A 26151-nucleotide genomic window follows, 5' to 3' on the forward strand; every position below is an offset into this window, starting at 1 on the left:
GATTTTAGCACCAACAATAATAATAGTAATTAATAATGGCAATTAATATTCACTGAATGTGCACTGTACCTGGTACTCTTCTAAATATTTTATATGTACTAGCTTATCCTCTCAGGAACACTGTGAGGAACAGTATTCCCATTTTACATGTAAGGAAAGACAGAGGCCAAGAAAGTGGCCCATGGCCTCACACAGCTGGAAACTGGTGGGGTCAGGGCATAAGCCCGGAGCGTGTGCTCTACAGCAACCTGCGCTGATGTCCCCTGTAAGCTGGTGGTAATGTGGCTTGGCTGGGCTCTAGCTTTTTAAAAATATCAAATGTATTTGCTATTCTACCCCACATATAGAGATATGATTAATCTTTATAAAAATCAGGCCAGTATGTCATCATCGAGGCAAAAACCTTTTAAAAATCAATTTTGTATACTAATCTCTCAAAAACTACTAGACTCCAGCAAAAGGAAAAAAACAACAACAAAAAAAAACCAAAAAACAAGGCTTCCAATTTTTTTTATCCAGCTATCCCAAAGTAGAACTCTGCCTTACAGAGAAAAACCTCAGAATTCCTTAACCATATTCAAATCCAGAAAGTAAGCTATATAAGCTATTACAGGTTTCAGTGAACCTCAGAATAAACCTCCTAAGAGGTTTCTGAAAGCTAATTAAGTATACAGTGGTTTACAACCAATTTTGACTCCCATAATAACTATGATACATACTTTAATAGCAACTATATCCTCATTTATATTTTGAGTATAGTTTCAAAGGTGCCCTTCCCCTTCCCTCAACTTTTATAAGGCACAAGAACTTAAACAGAATGAAGACAATATGTGCCAAAGCCTACTGTGAACTGAGGAAGTAGAGTGCTGCAGGGATCCACTCATTAAACATTCAAGCCCTATATCTGGTCCTTTATTTCAAAAGAACCTAGATCAAAAGAGCATTTACATTATGGACTTTTGAAAGACGGATTAAGAGGAGGAGGAGAGAAATACTAATTTCAATAAGATATTCAAAGGACTGATAAAATGAAAACTTCAGAGGTAGAGGCAGGAAAACAGAAGACTGAAGCCTGGAAAGGATAATAGTTTAAGAAAGTGAGAACAGTATAAAATTCTGACTAATGACCGAGAAGAATCCAGGGGCTGTGACAACAAGGTGAAGCAAGAAGCAGTGACAGCAGAGAAGCTGGAAGTCTAGAAGACTATGTAGGAAATACATTCCAAGCTCAATAATAGTTATCATTTAGAAAAGCAAGTAACATAAGAGGCTTTGTAGTCACAGAGAGGATGTTATAAGTTGAAGCTTCTCAAGGTAGTTTTATGTAATGACTTGGTCCAGGATGTGGCTATGTTAGTGAGAGACTTAGAAGGAAATGGGAGAGTCAATTGAAACTGGAAGATGTCAAAAAACTGAAAGGACAGGATATCCAAAGGTCATGTTAGTGGATGCTCAAGTAGCAAAAGATGACAGAGAATGTGATTTTTTAAAAAATAGTTTTATGTCACGCATTGCAATAATTTGAGGAATATTGAAAAATATATTAGAAGCTGCAACAGATGGCTATGAGGAGGAATAATCTTAATCATTATTAAGCACTACCACTATATCTTTTAAAATGACATGTATATTTTAGTTGCATCATTAAAAAACTGATTACGGTGAAGTGGATGACATCTGGGAAGACAATTACGTAAATCAACCTGCCATGCCTAAACAAACATCCACCATCTCAAGCATCAAGAAACAGATGACACACTCAAGAGAAATTACACTTGCCCTCTAAAAGCATTTTAGATTTCAAAATAAAAAATTGTATACAGCAAAGCAAAATGCGAATATATATACGGGAGAACAAAATGTTGATTGCATACAGCTTCATTTCATCTAGATACCTAAAATGATTGAAAAGTCCAATTTGTTTGAAATTGCTTTTTCTCTAGACTATGGCACATGTTGAAAAAACTATTAAGTTCTGAACTACTACATTCAAAACAATCAAAAGCCCACATAAGCGGGGGTCTACTGTACTAGATGAGTTTCCTTGAATCAACCTCAAGTGTTCAAATGTCATCCAACTCAGTAGAATTTGCACTTTATAATGGCTCTCGTTGATGGTAGGATAGAAAATGTCCAGTCTTTAAAAGAGATGGTAAATTAACTAAATTTGACAATAGTAATCCATTAAAATTGAGTTCCACATCAGTAGGCATTTGACTGCATTTCGAAAGTTAATGTTGTGAATCTTCCCCTAAGTAACTTTAGATTACCATCTCTCTACCTTTTGATGGAAAAGAACTACTTCTAGAAGAAGTAATAAACCCTTCCTTACCTATTGTGAGGAAACACTATTTGTACCACAAAAAAAGTAAGAATAAACCTTTATTTAAAATTTAGATATCATCAAATGATACTTACCAATGCACACATCGATTTTCCCTTTAATAGCAGCTTCATGCAGAGGTGTATAGTTCCAGTTATCCCTGGCATTTGGATCAGCTCCTTGGCACAATAACAGACTCACAACCTCAGCATGGCCAAAAGAACAGGCATTATGAAGCGGGATGAGACCTCCATCATCACGAGCGTGGACATTAGCACCCATCTGTAGTAAGTGTTCTACAACATCCTTCCTTCCAAAACCTAAAAAGAAACGAAAAAATGTCTTGTGTATATGTTTGATTTTGTAAAAAAAACCATTAGAATATCTGTATCAACAAGTATGAACAACTGAAGTACTGCACTCTATAGTAAATGGTGTAAAACAAAAGAAACATTAGCTTCATTCAAACTGACTCATTTCACAGAATTTACAACTAAGGAAGCTCTTCCTTTAGTCTTTGGGATGTTCATTCAAAAAAACATTTTCTAAACACTTAATATGTGCTGTGCAACAGTGCTAGAAACACAAAATAAATAAATATGACAAGACTTGTCCAGGAACTCACTTTCCCCTCATGCTTCACAACACAAAACTGTATAAAGAAACTACACCTCTTCATAGAAACAAAGGTTATTTAAATATTGCTGATAGGCCGGGTGCAGTGGCTCACACCCTCACAGCACTGTGTGAGGCCAAGGTGGGCAGATCACCTGAGGTCAGGAGTTCAAGACCAGCCTGGACAACATAGTGATACCCCGTCTCTAACAAAAATACAAAAATTAGCCAGGCGTGGTGGCAGGCGCCTGTAATCCCAGCTACTTGGGAGGCTGAGGCACGAGAATCGCTTGAACCTGGGAAGCAGAGGTGGCAGTGAGCCGACACCACGCCACTGCACTCCAGCCTGGGCAAGAGTGCGAGACTCTTCAATAAAATAAAATAAAATAAAAATAAATAAATAAATACTGCTGATAACCGAATCTAAGACAAATCACAACACACAGCATTGTATTAGGGAAATTGGGGATGAATGTATGGGTATGAGAAATACGTGGTGAATGCTTGGTAAAAGGGAATTTTGAAAAGGAAGAACTAAAGGTGATGCCAAAATATCTATTCTTGGGGCTAGTGGCCAAACTATATGAAACGGGTGGTGAACTGGAACAATCCAAGCTGGGACTCACTGAGTTTGAGGAAACAATATGGCAGATGAGTGGGAATACAAGCACTTGGGAATATAAAACCAGAATTTTATAAGAAGTATCACAGTTTTCAGACAGAAATGGGGGTTTAGGTGGAGTCAGAAAGAGTCTCAAGCAGTCTAAGGATGAGGCAAACACTTAGAAAGATAAGAAATACTAAGAAAGTACAACATCATGGAAGTCAAGGAACAACAACATTATGCAAAGTCCAGTACCATGAGGATTTAATGAGATCAATGGAGAAGAGAAAAGTGGCCATTGGTAATTTTAAACTAATTTTAGTACAGTGGAAAATTACAAACTAAATTGCAATGGGTTATAAAAGGAAAGCGCAAATATTCGCATTTTTATATTCACAAGCTAGAATCTTAATGATTCTTCCCTACTTTAAAATGTATTAGGTCTTATTAACTAGGTATCACTACCTCTACTATTACTGTGTAATACTGTTAGAAAATGGCATGTTAAATAAAAATAAAAGACAGTAAAAGAGTCACATCTTCCTCCATTTTGGGCATATGTTAAACAAATAAAAACCATGTGGAAAAGAGTAACGGGAAAAAAGAAATTTATCTTGAGATATGTCTTCCATGCTATCTATAGAAATTCATTCATTCCAGAAAAGCAGGCTCTAAGAAAAAGTCTCCAAAGTAAAGCATACATTTCCACAGACATGTATCATAAAGTCAGAATGAGGTTTCCATAGAAAATATCCTTAAAAATTAAGCTGATAATTTTAAGTGAAAAGATCAATTTTGTATTACTAACTAGATCAGTAAAAGCATAGGGCACATGCTCAAGTAAATTGTCAGCATCTTATCAGCATCTTACCATCTTGGTTTTGTTTTTTAAATACCTGCAGAACTTTATGGATGTTAAGTTTTCTTTAATTCTCTAACTTCAACTTCCTTCCCCCTACCATCACTGCCCTACTCTTCCACTGGGCCATAAGTGCAGTACTGACCCAGGAAGGTTGAATTATTCTCCTTCTCTACAGATCTGAATAAAGCCTGAGTGCAAACTTCCATTTCCCTAATCAGCACCAGCCCGAGAACAGCCGTGGGAGCTGAGTCCTGCAAAGCCACAGGGGTGGAGCTGCCCAAGGCCTTGGGAGCCCACCCCTTGCATTGGTCTGGCCTGGATGTGAGACATGGAGTCAAGGGAGATTATTTTGGAACTTTAAGATTGAACAACTGCCCTGCTGGGTTTCGGAAGTCCATGGAGCCTGCAGGCCCTTTGTTTTGGTTGATTTCTCCCTTTTGGAATGTGAGTAGTCAGTGCCTGTATGCCCATTGTATCTTGGAACTAACTAACTGGCTTTGGTTTTACAGGCAGAAGGGACTTGCTTTGCTTTGAACTGCGGACTTTTGAGTTAATGCTGGAATGAGTTGAGACTACTGGGGACTGTTGGGAAGGCATGATTGTATTTTGAAATATGAGAAGGACATGAGATTTGGGAGGCGCCAGGGACCGAAAAATTTGGTTTGGATTTGTGGCCGCACCCAAATCTCATGTCAAATAATGATCCCCAGTGTTAAAAGAGGGGCCTGGTGGTAGGTGACTGGATCATGGAGGCAGATTTCCCTCTTGCTGTTCTCGTAATAATGAGTTCTCACAAGATCTGGTTGTTTAAAAGTGTGTAGCACCTCCTCCTGCTCTCCTCTTCCTCCTTCCCTGGCCACATAAGACATGCCTGCTTCCCCTTCACCTCCCGCCACGACTGTGATTTTCCTGGGTCCTCCCCAGCCATGCTTCCTGTACAGCCTACAAAACTGTGAGTCAATTAAATCTCTTTTCTTTATAAATTACCCAGGCTCAGGTAGTTCTTTATAGCAATGCAAGAATGGACTAACACAGCCATTATAAAAACATTTTTACCATTACTAAAAAAAAAGTCAAAATAAATTTCCTTGCACATTTGTCCTATTCATTTAAGATAAATGCCTCAAAGTAGTAGTACTAGATCAAAGGGTATACATTTAAAATTTCGCATGTTGCCAAATTGCCCTCTATCAATTTTCATTTTCAACCAAAATCCTTGCGTCCATTCCGTGCACATTTATAAGCTTTACAAACAAAGAGGTAAAAAAAAAAAAAAAAATGCACTGTTATTTACTTTTTTCAGTTCAGATATTTGCTTTTTTACTGTTGAAAACTAAATATATGAATACAGTTGAACTCTCTCCCTCAATCCTAGTCCCCTCTTTGCTTCCCCAGAGGTACTATTACATAAATTCAATGTTTGTTATATCATGCATATTATATACTTTTCAATGTGTGTTTTTAAACACTTGTGTTTCTATATTTATATTTTATACATTTCATGTTATAATTTATATATATTTCATATTCTATGTGATTAGAATATACTTCATATATTCACATCACTATTGTCAACATCATATGGTTCAATCTATATTAGTGGAAGGTTGATAACCATAATCCATCCTTCTGGCTCATATGGTTTGGCTCTGTGTCCCCACCCAAGTCTCATGTTGAATTGGAATCCCCATGTGTTGAAGGAGGGGCCTGGTGGGAAGTGATTGGGTCATGGGGGTGGTTTCTAATAGTTCAGCACCATCCCCCTAGTGCAGTCACATGAGTGAATTCTCATGACATCTGGAGGTTTAAAAGTGGGTGGCAACCAGGAGGTGGAGCTTACAGTGAGCCGAGATCGCCCCACTGCACTCCAGCCTGGGCAACAGAGCGAGACTCCTCAAAAAAAAAAAGGGGGAGGGGATGGCACCTCCCCCTTTCTGCTGTCTCTCTCCTGCCCTGCCATGGTTGCTTCCCCTTTGCCTTCTGCCATGATTGTAAATATCCTGAGGCCTCCTCCCATCCATGTTTCCTGCACAGCCTGCAGAATTATGAGTCAATTAAAGCTCCTTTATTCATAAATTACCCAGTCTTAGGTAGTTCTTTATAGCAGTATGAGAATGGACGAATACACTGGCCAACAGAAAGATTCAATTTTGCTCAGACTCAATTTTGCTCGGGAACCGGGCATGAAATCATACACTAAGAGAAAGTCATCCCTTCCCCAGTCCAGGGAAGGAATCCTAATTAAGCCAATCAGGTAATTTGATTCTGCTCTGCCAGTGACTGGCAATGAGGACAGATGGGAAAATCTAAAAGCTTCTGGAAATATTTTTCTCTCTTCTACACCTTCTACAGAATATTTGGTTTGGATTTGTGGCCGCACCCAAATCTCATGTCAAATTATGATCCCCAGTGTTATAAGAGGGGCCTGGTGGTAGGTGACTGGATCATGGAGGCAGATTTCCCTCTTGCTGTTCTCGTAATAGTGAGTTCTCACAAGATCTGGTTGTTTAAAAGAGTGTAGCACCTCCTCCTGCTCTCCTCTTCCTCCTTCCCTGGCCATATAAGACATGCCTGCCTTCACCTCCTGCCACAACTGTGAATTGCCTAGGGCCTCCCCAGTCATGCTTCCTGTACAGCCTCCAAAACTGTGAGTCAATTAAACCTCTTTTCTTTATAAATTACCCAGATCTAGTACTACTACTTCCACAGAAAGTGTGGGAGGAAAAGTGCCCTTTCTCCTCTCCCCCTTCCTCCGAACAGTTAGAAAATTCAAGAGAATTATTTTTTTAAATGTTCGCATAGAACCCTTAACACGTTCACAGAACTGAAACCAACTCTTGAATTTCCTACCTCTACAATTCTTATCAAACAGGAAAATAAATGTCCTTAGGCTTTAAGTCAGTTGAAGTTTTAAAATACTCATAGTTAAACCCGTGCAAATTGATGTAAGTATCTGTTCCTATGTTTACTAAGCATTCACATTTCAACTCTCGTCAGTTCATTGTCTTGGCCATTTTCTTTTGGGCTATTTGTCTTTTTCTTATGATTCTGCAGGCATTCTTTACATATTCTGAACATTAATCTTTTCCTACATGGATTGTGCTTTATATATAAAATTTAAGGAAACCTTTCCTATTTCTATACTGTTCCTACATTTTCTTCTAGTTTATAATCCTTTCACATTTAGATATTTAATTAACTTGTAACTATGGTGTGAGTTAAACTTTTTATTTTTATTTTTCCTTATCTTTTCTTTTTGGTTAGTCAGTTTGTCTATTTGTTGGTATAACTTTAAAATAAGTCTAGATATCTAGTAGGGTAGAATTGACCCACCTTGTCCCTCGTAAAAAATTATTGGCCAGGCGCAGTGGCTCACACCTGTAATCCCAGCACTTTGGGAGGCCGCGGCAGGCAGATCACGAGGTCAGGAGATCGAGACCATCCTGGCTAACACAGTGAAACCCCGTCTCTACTAAAAATACAAAAAATTAGCCAGGTGTGGAGGCGGGCGCCTGTAGTCCCAGCTACTCGGGAGGCTGAGGCAGGAGAATGGCCTGAACCCAGGAGGCAGAGCCTGCAGTGCACCGAGATTGCACCACTACACTCCAGCCTGGGCAACAGAGCGAAACTCTGTCTCAAAAGAAAAGAAAAAGAAAATGGAGACATTCACTTGTCTCACACAATTTTGTCAAGACAAAGGCAATCCAGGCACACACAGCAGTTTATCAACGGTATTAGGAGCTCCTTAAGATCTTTCCACTCTGACACTCTTAGCATCTCCACTTGCTTCTTACCTCACAGTCACAAGAGTGCTGGCTCTCTAGGCCTCATATCTAGGTTCTCAGACAAGAAGGGAGAGTGAGTAAAGGGTGGAGCGGGGTGAGGGGGAGCTTTCTCTTTTGACTTTTTTATTATTAAGGAAGAAATGGCATCTCCAGATACTTTTATACATAGTTCATTGGCCAAATATGTGTCATCTGTCCACCTACCAAAGAAACAAAAAAGGCTAAAAAATCAAGTCTTTCATAGCCGGACACACTACTGCCTTGAACGAAATCTAAGATCTGTTAGTGAAGAATTCGAAGAAAATAAATTTGGGGTACATAACCAACAGTATTTGTCACAACTTTGTAAGTCAAGGGTAAGAAGATTGGATTTCATTGTAAGTATGTGGGAAACCATTTATTGGGGAAATTACTTGATTCTACTTAAAAGGATCACCTGTCAGCTATGTGAAAAACAGACAAGCAAAGAGCAAAATCAGAGGGACTAGTCAAGAAAAATTCTGCAGTAGTCTGGGCAAGAACTGATAGTGGGCTGGAAAAAAACAGTGAAAGTATAGCTGGGTCAAAGAAGAGAAAAAAGGATAGGTTTTAAAGCAAAGATGACTGGCTCTCAGGTTTCTAGCTTAAGAAACTCTATTTTTAGAGGCACCAGTTGAGGAAGGGTCAGGCAAAGCAGGTAGCAACAAGAAGTGTACCCCGATGAAATGCTTTTCTGCAACGACTATATCAAGTAATATAATGTGTAAATTTCAGCACATTCTTTCCCCAAACAGTTCACGAGAAACAATGACATTATATTACATATTCAAAGCAATTTAAAAATACACTATGTGGTGTGCTGGCAGTGAAGAAACCCAAATTCCTAACACATAGCCTAACCCCAATATACTTAACAATTTTCCTTATTCTAATAGCAAAGAGTTGATTAAGGCCTTTCAAAAATATTTCAATATCAAATTTAAGGTCACTGGTATCTATTCCCCATTCACTTATGTTCAGCATTGCAAACCCGCCTAAAATTAAAGCTTCCACGGAACAACAATGCCCAATATTAAATCATATAACTGGCAACTATGACTTCTGAAATCTAATAAAAGAGAAAAATCTAAGGTGTTTGGAGTATTTTAAACTGATGTTTTTATCTATGGCAGCAAAATCACATCTTAAAGTCATTTTCCCCCAACTGGACTGTCAGCAAAACTACAACCACTGTACATCACTTGAACTATTAATCTTTTAACCTACACTTACATACCAAATGAGAACATTTATATTACATCTCCCATGCTTTTTAAGCGTAAAAAGATCCCATTACACCCAAAAGATAAAGTAACTGTAAACTAAGTTTGGGGTTACCTAGGAAAATAACTCATGGAACTCTCTCATATATATCTATGTGTTAAATTTAATTTAGCCTCAAGTTGCCTCCTTACATATTTTAGGTTAGGCCTAAAGGTTTCTTCATACGTACATCTAACTGGATACGTAAACTGAATGTAACCTACCTACTCTTGCACCAATCACAAAGATTCAGCTAAAGGCAGCCAAATGTTCAAACCGTGTTCACGTAAGGCAAACAATAAGCTGTAACCAATCAAGCTCTTTCTATACCTTGCTTTTGTCTTCTGCACATCACTTCCTTTTTCTATCCATAATTGTTATCTGACCATGTGGCAGCCCTGGAATTACTCTGAACCTATTCTGGCTCTGGGGGCTGCATGATTCACGAATCATTCTTTGCTCAATTAAACTGTTAAATTTAATTTCACTAAGGTTTTTCTTTTAATATGTGACATAAAGGAAATCAGAGAAGCTGAGTTGGGAAAGATAAAAAGGCACTTGGTGACAAATGTGACTTGTTCATCTTTATCTTTAGAAACATTAGGAAAAACTGGCTGGGTGCGGTGGCACAAGCCTGTAATCCCAGAACTTTGGGAGGCCGAGGCGGGCGGATCACGAGGTCAGGAGATCGAGACCATCCTGGCTAACACAATGAAACCCCCATCTCTAATAAAAATACAAAAAATTAGCCGGGCGAGGTGGCGGGCGCCTGTAGTCCCAGCTACACGGGAGGCTGAGGCAAGAGAACGGCATGAACCCCAGGGGGCGGAGCCTGCAATGAGCCGAGATCGCGCCACTGCACTCCAGCCTGGGCAACAGCGAGACTACGTCTCAAAAAAAAAAAAAAAAAAAAAAAAAAAAAAAAGAAACATTAGGAAAAACTAGAATCTAAAATATGAGAATGGCTTGCTATATATATATATAAAATATAAACATTACTTTCCCGATTTTAGGTATTATCAATCCACTTTCATCCAAAATAAAAAGCAAAACAAAAATTCTTAACAATGAAAATACTGCTTTCAATGAAACAAAATTCAGCTATGACACATTTATGCAATAGCTATGAGTTTAAAAAAAAAGGTTTTTCCCGGCCAACAGACTTGCCATTCACTAGTTTAACACTAGTGGTTCCAGACACTTTTAAGTATCTCTAAAGGTCCACTAAACACAGTAATTCACAATTTCGCTATTAAAAATCTGAATGACACCTGTATCTTTGCTGATGTGCAGGAGGCAGCCTCAAAATTATAGAGGGGTATACAGCACAGCAGCTCCATCTCAACATGACTTTCTAATTCTACTCGCTTTCTCGTACAGGTCTATCTTCTAAAGTTCTTTAAAGTCTTCTGTTTTACTATATTTCATGGAGAAAATGTATTTGCTATAGTGATAGCCCCGAAACTAGGAATTAGGGAAAGACTTGTGACATGAAACAGAAGAGAATGAGAGAAAACATAAGAGAGAGAGAGGATGGGAAGAGAGGAAATATTGTAGAAATAATGACAAGACTTCTAATAATTAAAGGAAAAAGTAAAAGTTCAGATTAATATATTCATGGAGTGCCAAACAGCATGGACACTTGGTAGCGAAGTCTAACAACAACAAAGGCTATAGTCTTCCAGAAAGAAAACAAATCAGCTAAAAGCAAAAACAAAGAATCAGTTGACCTTCTGAAGTCAACCTTAACTATGAGAAAAGACACTTTCATACTTAATTTCATATATAGCTAACTTTATTTCCATGTAAAAGTGAAATTAATCTCAGATATGCAAAATCTCTAAGGCGAACAAAGAAAGATCCTGGTTGAAAATACTCATGACAAAAAATGAATTCAGTACTATGTGTGTGAGCATGTGTGTATATATCATGAATTAACTCAGTACAAATCTATCCTCTCTCAAGACTTAACACTAATAATCACCCTAACAAATAATTACAATATAGGGTTACAAAGAAAACTTAACTAAGTCTGGGATAGAGACCTTCCCTAATAAAGCGGTATTTTGAGCTCAGATCTAAGGAATAAGCAACTTACCAGACAAAAGGATAGGGATAAATGTTCCAAAGAGAGTAAGGCACAGTAAATCAAGAGGTGAGAAACTCTTTACATTCAAGTACCTAAAAAACTTCAGAATGGTTCAAACAGAGAGAAAGAAATAGAGACTAAAAGTGGTAACAACATGGAATCGCCCGGCGTGGTGGCTCACGTCTGTGATCCCAGCACTTTGGGAGGCCAAGGCCCAGGACTTTTGGATCACAAGGTCAGGAGATCCAGACCATCCTGGCTAACACGGTGAAACCCTGTCTCTACTACAAATATAAAAAAATAGCCAGGCGTGGTGGTGGGCGCCTGTAGTCCCACCTATTCGGGAGGCTGAGGCAGGAGAATGGCATGAACCCGGGAGGTGTAATAGAACACACATAAAAACCACCCAAATACTCAACAGTAGAATGGGTAAGTAGTGGTATATTCCCACAATAGAATTATATAAACAATGAAAATGAACAAACTACAACTATATAAGATAGATGAATCTCCCACAAAATAGTACTGACTATACAGTATCATTTATCACAAGTTCAAAATGGACAAAATCTATGAGTGTTAGAGGGGTAATGACTCAAAAGACATAGGACAGGAGCTTATGGATTGCAGACAATGTTCTGATTCTTGAGCAGAGCGCTAGTTACCCAGGTGTATTCACTTTGTAAGAATTCAACTCCCGGTACACTTATGATCTGTGCGTGCTATGGAGCTATGTCCACACTAAGAAACTATGGTAATAGCCGATGTCGTCCAGGGTGTGATGACAGGAATTATTAGAATCTTTTAAGAAACCAAATGGAATTTGTTCCCAATGATAAAATCTGACCTTTCAAGGAAATACTAGAATTCTGTAACACTTGAAACTGTTGCTGTAAGTTTAACAGTTTCCCAATTCTAAAATACTTTTCTGATGAGATTAGTGGTAATATTAACAATTATGCTTATTATTTTTATTACAAAGTAAAATGTGTCAACATTTGGAATATCTGCATAGCTTCAAGAACAAATATTTTCTAAATGATCAAAACAAGTACAGGTATACCCATTTCTGGATTCTAACAATGGATTCTAACATAGCAGAGGTAAAAAAAAAATTCACTGATTTGGCTGCAGATTCTACATTGCAACTAACCCTTAGGAAACTACTACTTATCAAGTGTGGGTGTAGAATCAAAGAGAAAAAAGGTAAAATTATCTGACAATGCTATTAAAATATTTCTTCCTTTTCCAACAACATTTTCTGTTTCAAGCAAGATTTTCTTCATATACTTTAACCCAAACAATATACCACAATTGGCAGGTAGAAGCAGATGAGAATTAGCTATCTCCTACTAACTCAGACATTAAAGTGACTTGCAAAGTGTAAAATAATGCCTCTTCCCATCATTTGCTTTAGAAAACAGCTTCTTTTCATTAAGAATGTTGTTTACACATATTTACACATAATGGAGTTTATCATTTTATTTTTAAAATTTCTAATATTACATTCGTTTTAAATTTTTAATATGGTTAAGTCTCCATAGACATAACCCACACAAACAAAAATTATTTCAATTATTTTTAAGAGTGTAAAAGAGCACTGAGACCAAAAAGTTTGAGAAACACTACATTTTTACTATCAGCTTTCTTAAGGGCAGGAAATATTCCATTCTCATAATCTTGCTCATATTTCTCAAGCTGTTACCGAACTACTCAAAAACCTTACAGCTCAAGCCAGATCCCTGAGAAACAAACCAAGGGGGAAAAATACACTATGGAATTGCCCCAGTGACTGTTAATTAAACAAGTTGCACGCAGCCTGCTTAAATTTCCATAAACACTTAATTAATGCTGAGTTTCATACTGACAGAGAAGGTCTACAGTCACTCTCAAAAAATGTGAATCAACAGATAAGATGAAAAGAGTGTCCACAACATAACTGCTGAGATTCCGTCTATTAAATATGCTATTTTCCATATTTCGTGTTAGTAATATTAAGAAACGCTCCAGGACAATAGACAGACTAAAATGTCCACTATGATACCCCCATTTTTTTTCACATAAATGTGGTAAAATATACATAATATAAAATTTGCCATCATAACCATCTTTAAATGTAGAGTTCAGTGGCCTTACATACTTTCAAACTGTTGTGACACCAGTATGTTTCATTTACTGTTCAAAAAATTTTTAACTTCTTCTTCCATGAGTCAAAACATACAGCAAAATTCATCTACAATATTTTCTAACAACTCTAAATAGTCTTTTAAAGAAAGTCGTTGCTGGCCAGGTGCTCACGCCTGTAATCCCAGCACTTTGGGAGGCCGGGTCGGGCAGATCACAAGATCAGGAGAACGAGACCATCCTGGCTAACACGGTGAAACCCCGTCTCTACTAAAACTACAAAAAAAAAAAAATTAGCCGGGCGTGGTGGCGGGCGCCTATAGCCCCAGCTACTCGGGAGACTAAGGCAGGAGAATGGCGTGAACCCAGGAGGCGGAGCTTGCAGTGAGCCGAGATCACTCCACTGCACTCCAGCCTGAGCACTCTGTCTCAAAAAAAAGAAAAAAAGAAAGTAGTTGCTAAAATATCCTTCCTTCTTCCATTTAGTTATGACGTTCTTCAAAGATTACTTCCAATCACACTTTTTATGTTTATAAAAATAATAAATTGAACAAAAGACCGGATAGTCCCAACATTCTAGTAACTGCAAATGTTCCAATACCATACTTACAAAAAAGTTTTACTTTAAATGCCTAAGAGAAGGACTGGAGGAAATATGTCAAAATCAAAATCACTAGTAGCTGCCTTGAGGTAGGAAGATGATGCACTACTTTTTACTGTACTTTCCAAAATTTGTAAAGTTACTTTTATTATCAGAAAACCAACTTGAGAAAGCAATAAGAATCGTCAAATTACAAAATGACACAAAATATAGATTTTATTTGCCAGTGCTACCAACTTTCCATTTGAGTAGCACAGACCAAATGATTTTAGGACAACCAGATTGGGTTTAAATCTGGCACCATTACTTAAAAGCTAGCTATGTGACCTTGGACTCTGATGACAAAAGACTGGGCTAATATACGAGGATTATTATTTATGTACTTAAGAATGTCAGAAGATCAGAAATCAGAAGTGTTAACTCAAAAAGTTTACTTGTTCAAATACTTATAGAACACTAAAACAAGCAATTCATTGAATTAAATAATGAAATTCTCTTATTATATACCCCATATTTATCTGCTTTCATAAATTGACATACGATAACAGTTATATTTTTCTGTTGTTAAGTTTGTGTATTTTGGGGCTGGGGAGAAGGAGGAGGCAGACAACTTTTGATAGCTTGTTCAAAGTTTCAAAAATTTATCCAAAAAGTTTTCTTTTTCCAAATAAGAATATTTTCCCGCAAAGAAGAAAAACATAAGTTAGCACCTCAAGACATTAGAAAAAAATAGCTAAGATGTATTAACTAAGTGTAATTCTATGTCATTTCCTTTGAAAATACCAAATTTCCACAGTCAACAACATGAGAATAACCCAAGCATTTGGAAGAGGAGACCTGCACATCTTATTAACAGGACTGATGAGAATGTCAAAATGGTTTCTATGGTTGATGAATATTATCAGAATGAGGGCATCAGAACTTTTCAATGTCTACTTATTATCTATATAATATATATGTCAACATATAATTTGACATATATAATAAGTTATATATATGTAGACACAAAAAAGCGTGTATACACACACTTTAACAAGGCATCAGGGGGTTTAGTTTATTTTTATTTTTATTTTATTTATTTTTTTTGAGACGGAGTCTCGCTCTGTCGCCCAGGCTGGAGTGCAGTGGCGTGATCTCGGCTCACTGCAAGCTCTGCCTCCGGGGTTCACGCCATTCTCCTGCCTCAACCTCCCGAGTAGCTGGGACGACAGGCGCCTGCCACCACGCTGGGCTAATTTTTTTTGTATGTATTTTTAGTAGAGACGGGGTTTCACCGTGCTAGCCAGGATGGCCTCGATCTCCTGACCTTGTGATCCACCCTCCTTGGCCTCCCAAACTGCTGGGATTACAGGCATGAGCCACCGCGCCTGGCTGGTTTAGTTTATTTTTGAACTAATGACACAGAGACTATAGCTTTAAGGTTTTTTGAGTCCATCAGTAAATTCAAAACAAATTTTGTTCAGTTTGGACTTGTAGTTCATGGAAATCATCTACTAACTACCAAATGCTTCTTCACTTTAAAAGAAAATCTACCACAGAAGAAAAAATATACAAGTCCAAACATCTGCCACCTACCAGCAGTTTCATTTGTTATACTGAAAACGCAAAAGGGATGGAGAAAAAATTTTACATCATGTTATTTTCCCTTTTCCAAAACCAAAATAAATAAATAAATAAATAACTTGTCCGAATTGAATGGGGAGCTGACACACTCAAAAAAACAGCTTAAAAAAAAAAGCTTAAGCTCACGCTGCTTTAATTCTATAAACACATACGTGAACAAACTGGCAAGACAAGTTTCAAGAAAACAACTCAGTAACTCGCTCTGGGGAAAGCAAACTTAGACATCTGATGAAGCCTTAAAAGAAAAACAACAGGTACACAAAAACAAAACACCTAAAACTTTCTTCAATTCCTCGAAATCAAAGTGATTTTTTTTTAATGAGCCCCGGAGTTATCCTGAGCTCCTAGGCTTTAGTAGAAATCCCTAGGAAACTCACCCTACTCATTTTCTCTCAAAGATATAATGCTTCTTATTCACCAAGAAACTGAAAGCCCATTTCTGAATGTTTCTTTCTCGTGTACGTTTCATTGGCTTTATTAAGCCCTGTAAGGGGAGGCTTCACCTAGCCCTCAGACTCCAACCCATCTTATCTTAACTAATCCTACTCAATTCTTACTATAAATATCTATTAATGATGCATGGTATTAGGTGCCTCAAGAGCAGGGCTGCACCAAAACTTAGCTATCAGAAGAATAAACATAAGCCAAAGTAGCTTCAAGGACAATGACATGGGGAAAAATAAAAATGTAAGAAGCAACTGCCTCTTCAAGTTTATCTACTGCAGTATTTTATAGTAAGCTACCCAAAGATTCTTTGTCTATGACACAAAAGGAGGCTGTTAAATACATTAAAGACTAAACTACCATAGTGTTTTCCCCCTCATGTCATCACACAGCTCATGTTTATCCCTTTCCAAAACCAAACCTAACATTACAATAAAATTTATTTTCTCAGAATTATTCACATTCCTTGATTACTTTTCTTCTGGATTCTAAGCTTGAGATATTTTTTAACATATTTATGCTCACGACTCGACCTCTGATATGCCTCCTATCCTCGCAATGTATTTCTCTGGTCTCTTAACTGTCAAAGAATCACTTCACGTCAGTAAAGAACACCTGGCCTGTGACCTATTCAATTCATTGGTGGGGTAGGGAATGCTTTACAGGTGACTGGACTACACTTACCAAAAAGACTAAATAGATTATCAGGAAGAGACTTTATCTATAAAATGCCCTTAGCACCACGCCTCCAGTTAAGGTTCCTGAGAAAATGTCTCATAGGTTATATAAACAGAGGTATAAAATAATGATGTTTCATAATTTAAATGCTACTACTGTAAAAGATGATCCTGCAGACCTTACTGAGAGACTTGATCTATTCTAGGCCAGAGCTGCATGTCTAGCATAAGAAAAAGGGACAAGGGGGATTACCTTAACTATCTCAGACCTTTATTTTTATCCTTGAAATTATTTAGTAATTAATTTCTGTAAAAATGAGCAATGAAAGAAACTGAGGTCAAATACATATAAAATTCTTACAAGAAGAATTTGGAGAATAACATCCCCGCAGACAATTAATAGCTAACAGAAAAAAATGCCCACAAAACAGACTAAATTATAATCAATTATTTTAACACTAGCTAAAAGAGAGTACGAGAATGATACAAGATATGAAAGTATAGCATATGCCTGAGTTAGAAATAAAAGGAGAGAGTTCAAAAATAATTCAAAATAAAAGAAAAAATAATTTCAAGAAGAAAAAACGAAACAAGAAAGAACACAAAATGGAAAAAAATGCCACAGATAATGCCTTATAACAGAGGTCAGCAAACTACAACCCACACACCAAAATCTGGCCCATCACCTGTTCTCATAAATAAAATTTTACTGGAACACAATCACACTCATTCATTTACATATAGTCTGTGGATACTTTCACAGTATAAAAGCAAAACTGAGTAGCTATGAGAGGGACCATATAGCTACAAAGCCTAAAATATTTACTATCTGGCCATTTACAGAAAGTTTCCAACTCCTGCCTTAAGAAAAATAGAAGATGAAAGGAGAAAAAAAGCTAATAAAAAAATGAGGTTATATATTTTTTAATAGGATTCAAAAGAAAGTGACAGTTATCAGGGGTTGGGGGGCAGATAGTTATAGTTTAATGGGTGCAAGAGCTTATTTAAGATGACAAAAAATGTTCTGGAAATGGACAATGGTGATGGCTGCATAACATGGCGAATGAACTTAATGCCATGAAATTGTGCACTTAAAATGGTTAAAATGGTAAATTTTACATATATCTTATTAAAGAAACGGAGCAAGTGACAAATTTAGAAGAGGCAAAGTTTCAGTATACATAAAAAGAAAAGAACGAATAATAAAAAGTATAATTTGAGAAACTTTTCTGAAATAAATGATCTGAAACTATGTAAAGAAGACCCATACCACATACCTGAGAAAATCTATCTAGAGAAACGAACACTAAGACATACTGTAGTAGAATATCTGGTCTCTAATGGAAGAGGAAAAAAAAATCCTTTGCCCATCTAGAAAAAAAAAAAAAAAGGCTAAGGGAAGGAAACTCCCATTCTCATCAGACCTTCAACATTAACAGCTCTTAGCAGGTCCCTGAGAACCAGAAGTCTAGGTATGGAAGAAATGATGGCCAGATGCAACACAGAAGAGGTAAGTAAAAACCCTATAGTTCTGAGTTTGAATTGGAAGTATCAATATCAGTTAATGAGGTAGATTAAAAGACACAGATTGTCAGAATGTCTTAAAAAGCAACACTCAGATATATACTGTCTATAATAGACACACTTTAAATATAAAGACAGATTAATTGAAACTAAATGAATAGAAAAATACCACACACAGCATAAGAATACTGAAGTGGATATAGTCACATCTGATAAAATGTAGCTAAAATCATAAAGATTTTCATAGGATACGTATGAAAACTTCTTTGACTTGGGGCCAGATAAAAGTTCTTACCCAGGTGATAAGTCAGAGAAAGCAATAACCATAAAATAAATACATAAATTAAATTTAAAACTTCTGTTCAAATTACTCTCATTAAGAAAATTAATCAGTAATTGATAGCCTGGGAGGAAGTATTAGCACATTTATCCCACAAAGCACTAGTATGCAGAATATATAAATTACTCTTAAACTTAATAATAAAAGATAACCCAATAAAACTGAAGTGTGCCCAGTAGAAAAAAAAAAAAAAAAAAGGACAAAACTTCATAAAAGATATATAAGGCCAGGCGTGGTGGCTCACACCTGTAATCCCAGCACTTTGGGAGACTGAGGTGGATGGAATACCTAAGGTCAGGAGTTTGTGACCAGCCTGGTCAACATGGTGAAACCCCGTCTCTACTAAAAATACAAAAATTAGCTGGGAGTGGCGGCGGGCGCCTGTAATCCCAGCTACTCGGGAGGCTGAGGCAGGAGAATCGCTTGAACCGAGGAGGCAGAGGTTGCAGTGAGCCAAGATCGCACCATTATACGCCAGCCTGGGCAACAAGAGCAAAATCAAACAGCGACCATCAAAAATTGTTGATGGGAATGTAAAATGGTACATATACTTTGGGAAAAGGTGTTGGCAGTTTCTTATAAAACTGGACATTTACCTACCCTATGACCCAGAGATTCTAATACTAGGTATTTCCCCAGGAGAAAGAAAATCCGTGTCCACAAAAAGGATTTTATAAGAATGTTCATTGCAGCTTTATTCATAATAGCCAAAACAGGAATCAGCTTAAGGGTCTATCAATTGAAAGGATATACAAACTGCAGCATATTCATATAATGAAATCTACTCAGCAGCAAAAAGGAACTACTGATACATGTTACAAAATCAAAAACATTATGCTGAGCAAAATAAGTCTTACAGAAAGTAAATATTGTATGACCGCATTTATATGAAATTCTAAAACAGGAAACTCTTATTCTATAGTGGAAAAAAACATCAGAACGGTGGTTGCCTGAGGGAAAAGCGGTAGTGACAGGATTGAGATAAGGGGTATGAGGGAACTTTCTGAAGTTTCTATAAGGAAAGTCATAATTTGAGTTACACAGGTATCTGCATTTGTCAAAACTCAATGAATGTACACATAAGATTTGCACAGATTTCACACTAAAAGATAAATCTTTAAAAAAATACTGAACTTAGATAATGATATGCATATTAGCATATTTGGAGAAGGTGCACAGATGCCTACCATTTACACTGACATGCTTTAATAAAAAGAAGATTGACGGATAAAAGAACATATATGTAGGAATACACATGTAATAGAAATTGTACAGTATTATAATTTATGTAAGCATTTCTCTATTGTTGAACAGTTGGCTTGTTACCAATTTTTTGCTATTAGCAATAAATTTACATAGCATCTCATAAATAGCTAATATGTTCTTTAAATCATTTGCTTCCAAAGATTAGTATCATTGAGGTAAAAGAAACAGACACTTTGCACATCTTTCTAACTAAAAGTTCCCTGTAAACTTTTTTTTTAAAGAGGAATCTTCAGAAAACTGTAAGGTTTTAAGAAAACACTAAGTAAAAGGTAATCCAGTTTATAATCAACAATTTTAACTCTGGGAAGATATTTATGAAACTAGGTCCCTTTCTTCTATTACTAAATTAGACCCTTCTTAAATCCTGAGACAGGGCATTTGCTTACAAGTAGTATCAAGGATCTCGCCAGACAACGAAAAATGTAAGATAATTCCCACTCCAAGACTGAAGCATTCTGACTCATTTTATTACCCACTGATAGGCAACAATTTAGAGTACATGGTGACTTCTATTATTAACAGGAACGACATTTGTACAAAGGTGAGAAATGAAAAAAAAAAAAAAAAAAACAAGTATGGCCATGCTGAAAAATCCAGAGAAGAGTCAGGAATGAGTTGAAAAATCTCTGTATTGTTAAATATGTATTGTAGTAGATACAATTAAAAAAAAAAAAAAAAACAAAGAAAACTGGTTTTTATTTTAAAATACCTCACATTACCTACCATAATCCAAGTCATATATGTTAACTAACACGAAGCCCATTTCAAGATTTCTTCAATTTCATGTAAATACTATAAAATCTCAGAATTTAATGTTTTACTAAGGCCTGAAAAAAAAAAAAAGACCTCATTTAAACTTTTCTATAAAAAGAGACCTCTTCAGAATATATGGGTCCTTTAACAAAAATATGTCACTACTAGAAACCAAACTAAGGAGGTATCACTCTAAATTGGTACTATTTATAAAACTCTTTTGACTGCTATACTTTAAACAATAGAAAATCAGGGTCAAGGACCACATCTGTAGAAGAAAAAGTCTCATATAAATTCTAGTCAACAATAAAAGAATGGCTCATCTTTACAAAGCCATCTTATGAAGGCATCAAAAATAGTATTCTGAGAACCTGTATCAACAATGGAAACAAGATTTTGTCTTAACTGCAGATAGGATGATTCCATTATTAACACAGTCTCAACCATATTCTAAACAAATTATCACAATCCAAGATGGGATACAAAGGATTCCTAATTTTACTGATGGAAAGAATATGATTATTCTTAAGGTAATATAAATAAAGTGATAAGGATTTAAATATGGTTTCATACCACATCTGAGATTTTTAAAAATGATTTCCAAATACCACCTGTTCTCACTTAAGTAAGTGGGAGCTAAACCTTGAGTACACATGGACACAGACAAGGGAAGAATCCACACTGGGGGTTACTTGAGGGTGGAGGGTAGAGGGTAGCGGGGAGGCTGAAAATCAAAAAACTACCTATCTGGTACTATGCTCATTGCCTAGGTGATGAAACAATCTGTACACTAAAGCCCCCAAGACTCGAAATTTACCCACGTAACAAACCTGCACATGTAATCCCTGAACCTAAAAGTTGGAAAGAAAAAAAATTGTTTCATTTCATTCTATAGAACTGTAAAGTCATTTTTAAATAGAAATAAAAGCATTAGTTAACACCATCCCTTCCAACCTTTGCTTGGCTAGCTTGGGCTCACCCTTTTAATTCCTGCTTTAAAAAAATCTACCTAGAAAGACTTCCTTAACTGCTCTAAAACAAGGATAAGAGCTCCGATTACATACTGGGACAGACAGTATAATGTACATTTCCTATCACTCTAGATTAGACACTAGATACTTTATAGGATTTTGTTGTTGTTATTGTTTTTGCTTCCCCACTAGACTACAAGCTCCATAAGGGTTAAGGGCTGCTTACCATTACACAATTGTGTCAGTACTTAACACCCGATCATCTAAGTACACTAAAATATTTCTGGAACAAATAAACTGTAATTTTTAAATTTTTTCATCCAAGGGATTTTACCAATTTCTCATCTTTAAAACAGCTATTCCATGACAATTCAGTTACTATCATAATAACCAGTCAACTGATAATTTTTTTCATTTCTCAGCCTATACAAGATAAAGACGACTAAAGTTTAATAAAACTTTAATGTTATGAATTCAATCATGGAAGTGTGGCAAACTGACTACAGGATATTATGTTTTCATATCATCGAGAATTTTATTACTGTGTTTTCCACAACTGAGCTAAAAACTTTCTAAAAAAGCCAATTCAACGTTAGGTTCTCATAACCACAACATAATTACGGTACTGTTTTATTGTTTATCTTCTAGCTTATCTGGATATACATAAAACTCTGAAACAGAATAACAAGTAACTATTGTGGCAAATAGAAGACACGTGATTTGAGAAACAAGCACTATTGTGTGTGACTTATCCTAAATACATTAATACACATAAATATAACTATCATTTATTGGTGATTACTCATAAAGTGGGATGGTGAGAAATGACATGATTTGTGAAACAATTTGTTAAAATAGTCAAACTTGCAATAAAGTATGCAAAAGTAGACACCTCTGTTGATTTATAAAATCAGACTTAGGCCTTTCATTTAGCCTAACGAAAAAGAAACGCTATTTCATCTAAAACAAGCAAGACCCTTGAGCAAACAAATAGACAAAAGTCTGTTTTTAATTCAATTCACTGCATTCCTAATAAGTAGTGTCTGTATAACAAGAATGAATCCAGTGACCTAATAATGATTTCCTTTAAGTGTTTCTCATACCACTGGTCATGACCCATTAATGGATCACAAGCAGCATTTGCTAAAAATGAAACAGAGTAAGATATAAAATATCAGAGGACAACACGTGTATTAAGGGAAAGTATTGTTTCCAGAAACTATTGATTCAGTTGCATACGTGACAATGTAAAATGTATTTCTAAGTATGGGCTACAATAAAAAACATGTGAAAGCTACTCTCGTGCATATAAGCCCCTCCCCATTACTACTTCTCCCAAAAATCGGGAACTCTACACTTCAATTACTCACAAAAATGAAAAGTGACCTTAATCCAGGGTTCTGACAGTTTAAGTTTGATTTCATAAGCTCTAAAATCAAACTGCCTGAATTCAAACTCAATTTCTACTATTTCCTGACTGAATTTGGACTTATTTAAGCGATCGATACATGCGTCATTTTTGTCATCTGTAAAATGGTTAATCATATCTCCCAAGTGTGGTAAAAATAAATACTACAGTGGGTCAACACATGTTTTACTATTAACAGAACAAACTGAAGAAGTGATATATATATATATATATATATGTATTAGAAATATAGGAGAAACTTAACTGAAGTTATCTTTGGTGTGTTATCTTTGATGATTGTGTATGATGCCTTTCATTTTGTATTTTTCTGTCCTATTTGAATTGTATAACGTACAATATATGTATTTCCAATATAATGTTTCTAATGTATAAAACATTATCACCTATATTTTTAAAATATCAACAATAGGTATCCAGGCAGTGTGAGATTATGGTCCTTTGTTTTTATTTTACAGTTCTCTTTATTTTATAAACATATTATTAGGTGTCTCTGAGAGAAAATCATCAACTATTTGAAAAAAAAAAAAAAAAAAGGCAAGTGTGCGGTCCAGAGCTTAAGAAATTCACACTTTTTGAGGGAGAACTTTGTGCCAGATACTTCTCACCAAATGTTCGCACAACATCATTTTATGATTTTTGCCCATGAGAAAACTGAGGCAACTGACACAAGGTAAACGGTCTGCTAGACAACAAATAATAGTGGCCACAACATCAAAGCCTGTATTTCTTCCATCATCATATAATGCATCCAAATATTCTTCTCCAGTTGTTTCACACTGGCATATTTTGGTCTCCCCGTCTAGACCGCAAACTCCTTTAAAAGAAGGGAAACTTTCAAAAACTTCATTTATGTCTTTCACTGGGTTACTAAGGCTACAACAGATCCTCAAACATGTGTTGGGTTGTATTAAACCTCTTTTGGTCTGGACTGTCCTCAAGGGACATACCTTTGTAAAAACAAAATAAACTAGCACACAAATGACAAAACTACTCTAAAGCTGTCCAAATCTAACTTTATTCCTGCACACCAAAAACTAAAGTGTAAATCTATCCATATGCTGACTACCAACTACAGTGAACTTTGTAATGAGTACGGTGCAACCACTGAAGAATTCCCTAGATTCACTTATCCCCCCCCCAACCACGCCCCCATCACCCAGGCACCACCAAAAGAAAGGAAACTCTAGTCTTCTGGTGAAGTGTTGAAGAACCATAACCACGCCCCCACTTTGTCCCATCACAATAACCTGTTTTCTTGTCCTAACCGGACCCTGCACCCAAACCCAAAACCCTTAATAAACAATTCAAAAGTCTCTGACCTGCAGCGAAGTGCAGGGGAGAAGACTTCCGGCCTGCCATGTCCTTTGCATTTACGTTTGCCGCGTCCACCAGCCTCTTTACCCGGGACACGTCCCCATTGCGACAGGCCTCCAGCAGTTCCCGTAGGGCCCCGCTCACTGCTGGGACCCCTGTCCCAGGTCCTGCTGCCCCAGGCCCCAGTGGTGCTGTGCTGCTAACTCCAGCCGCCTCGGGGCTCTCCGCCAAGCTCGATCCAGGGGAGGATGGAGAGGAAGATGAGGAAGAAGTCGGGGAAGAAGAGGACGACGGTGAATTGTTACTGCCACTGCCGGCTGGGTTGGGAGCGACCCCAACGGCAGATGAAGTAGAAACCGCTGTGACCACGGGAGCGGCGGCGACGGTACAGATTGTGCTGGTGGTACTGCAACAGCTGGTACCGTCAACCGGGTCCGGGGATCGGGGCCTGTCGGGCGGATCCCGACTGCCATCCCCCTCCGGCAGCGCTAGGCCGTGCCGCGGGGAGGCGAAGGGGGCCAGGCCGCTGGCCGTGGGAGAGGCTGGGGTGGTCCCCGGGGCCAAGCCAGGGCTGAGTGGGGGAGGAGGTGGCGGCGGCGGCGCTGAAGCCCCTGGGGCGGGCTGGAGCTGTTGTTGATGATGGTGGTGATGATGCTGAGAGCGACGCGACGCCGCCATCTTCGGACTCCCCTAGCACTGTCACTGCGGCAACGGCCCCCACCGCCCGCCCTCACTTCCGAACGTCGGACCAATCAGCATCCAGCGCACAGGAAATGATTCTAGGCGGGGTAGGAGGGGCCAAAGGGAAGGAGGGAAGTATGGGGAGCTCAGAGAACGGCCAAAGGAACAGGGCGGGGCTTTGTCACTGAGAGGCGGGCTTTGTGACGTGGTGGCGGGCCGGCTAGAGAGATTTGAATGCTGGAACCAGCTTCTGCCTAGATGGGAAACATTTCCTGTATTTCTCACTTTCAGTCGGCTTGCCTTGCGCTGCTCTGCTCTGTTTCCCTCAGTCTCCCTTTGCTTGCTCCAGAGCCAGCTGTTGAGATGCAGCTCGGAGCAAGCAGAGAATGTGTCCATTATCATCTATTGAGCCTCCTTGTCTGAAAAATGGAACTTACAGTACCAACCTCACAGAATTATTAGCGGGATTAAAAGAGCTAACATAGACAAAGCGCTCTGCCAGTAAAACACAACTATAATTAGCCCGTTGGAAATTTTTAAAATTATAATATCTCTTTTCCAGGTGTCCCCTTGAGCTCTTGTCCCTTCCCTATAATTTTTCTCACCCTATGTGCTTTAATTCCTCGTTTCTAAATGCTGGTTCAGATTGCTAGGATTGGCATTCCAGCTCTGCCATTTGTTGTGTATATATCAACTAGCTAATTCATCACTCTGTGCCTGTTTTTCTCTGTAAAATTGAAATAACAATAGTGCAATAAGTGAATTATTAAAATTATGATTTTTTTTCCTATTCTGCTATCTCTGAAATTTTATTTTTCACCCTAAGTTTAATTATGAATATATTC

General features: G+C 37.4%; 1 protein-coding gene across 4 annotated transcripts in view; it reads right to left on the reverse strand.

The window, feature by feature from the left end:
• The window catches only part of TNKS (tankyrase), a 223285-nt gene extending 197873 nt beyond the window's left edge, over nt 1-25412 (reverse strand). For 3 of the 4 annotated variants that reach the window (XM_032162497.2, XM_032162498.2, XM_058443069.1), the window contains exons 1-2: nt 24631-25412; nt 2419-2643 (exon numbers count right to left, since the gene is read on the reverse strand). In XM_032162497.2, coding sequence (XP_032018388.1) covers nt 2419-2643; nt 24631-25303 — 898 coding nt within the window. In that variant the 5' untranslated portion in view covers nt 25304-25412. The remainder of the gene's footprint in view (nt 1-2418; nt 2644-24630) is intronic. The other variant, XM_032162495.2, reaches the window with a different exon arrangement.
• Nucleotides 25413-26151: the final 739 nt, after the last annotated feature.

Source organism: Hylobates moloch, unplaced genomic scaffold (genome assembly GCF_009828535.3).
Source record: "Hylobates moloch isolate HMO894 unplaced genomic scaffold, HMol_V3 SCAFFOLD_8, whole genome shotgun sequence".
NCBI classification, from domain to species: Eukaryota; Metazoa; Chordata; class Mammalia; order Primates; family Hylobatidae; genus Hylobates; species Hylobates moloch.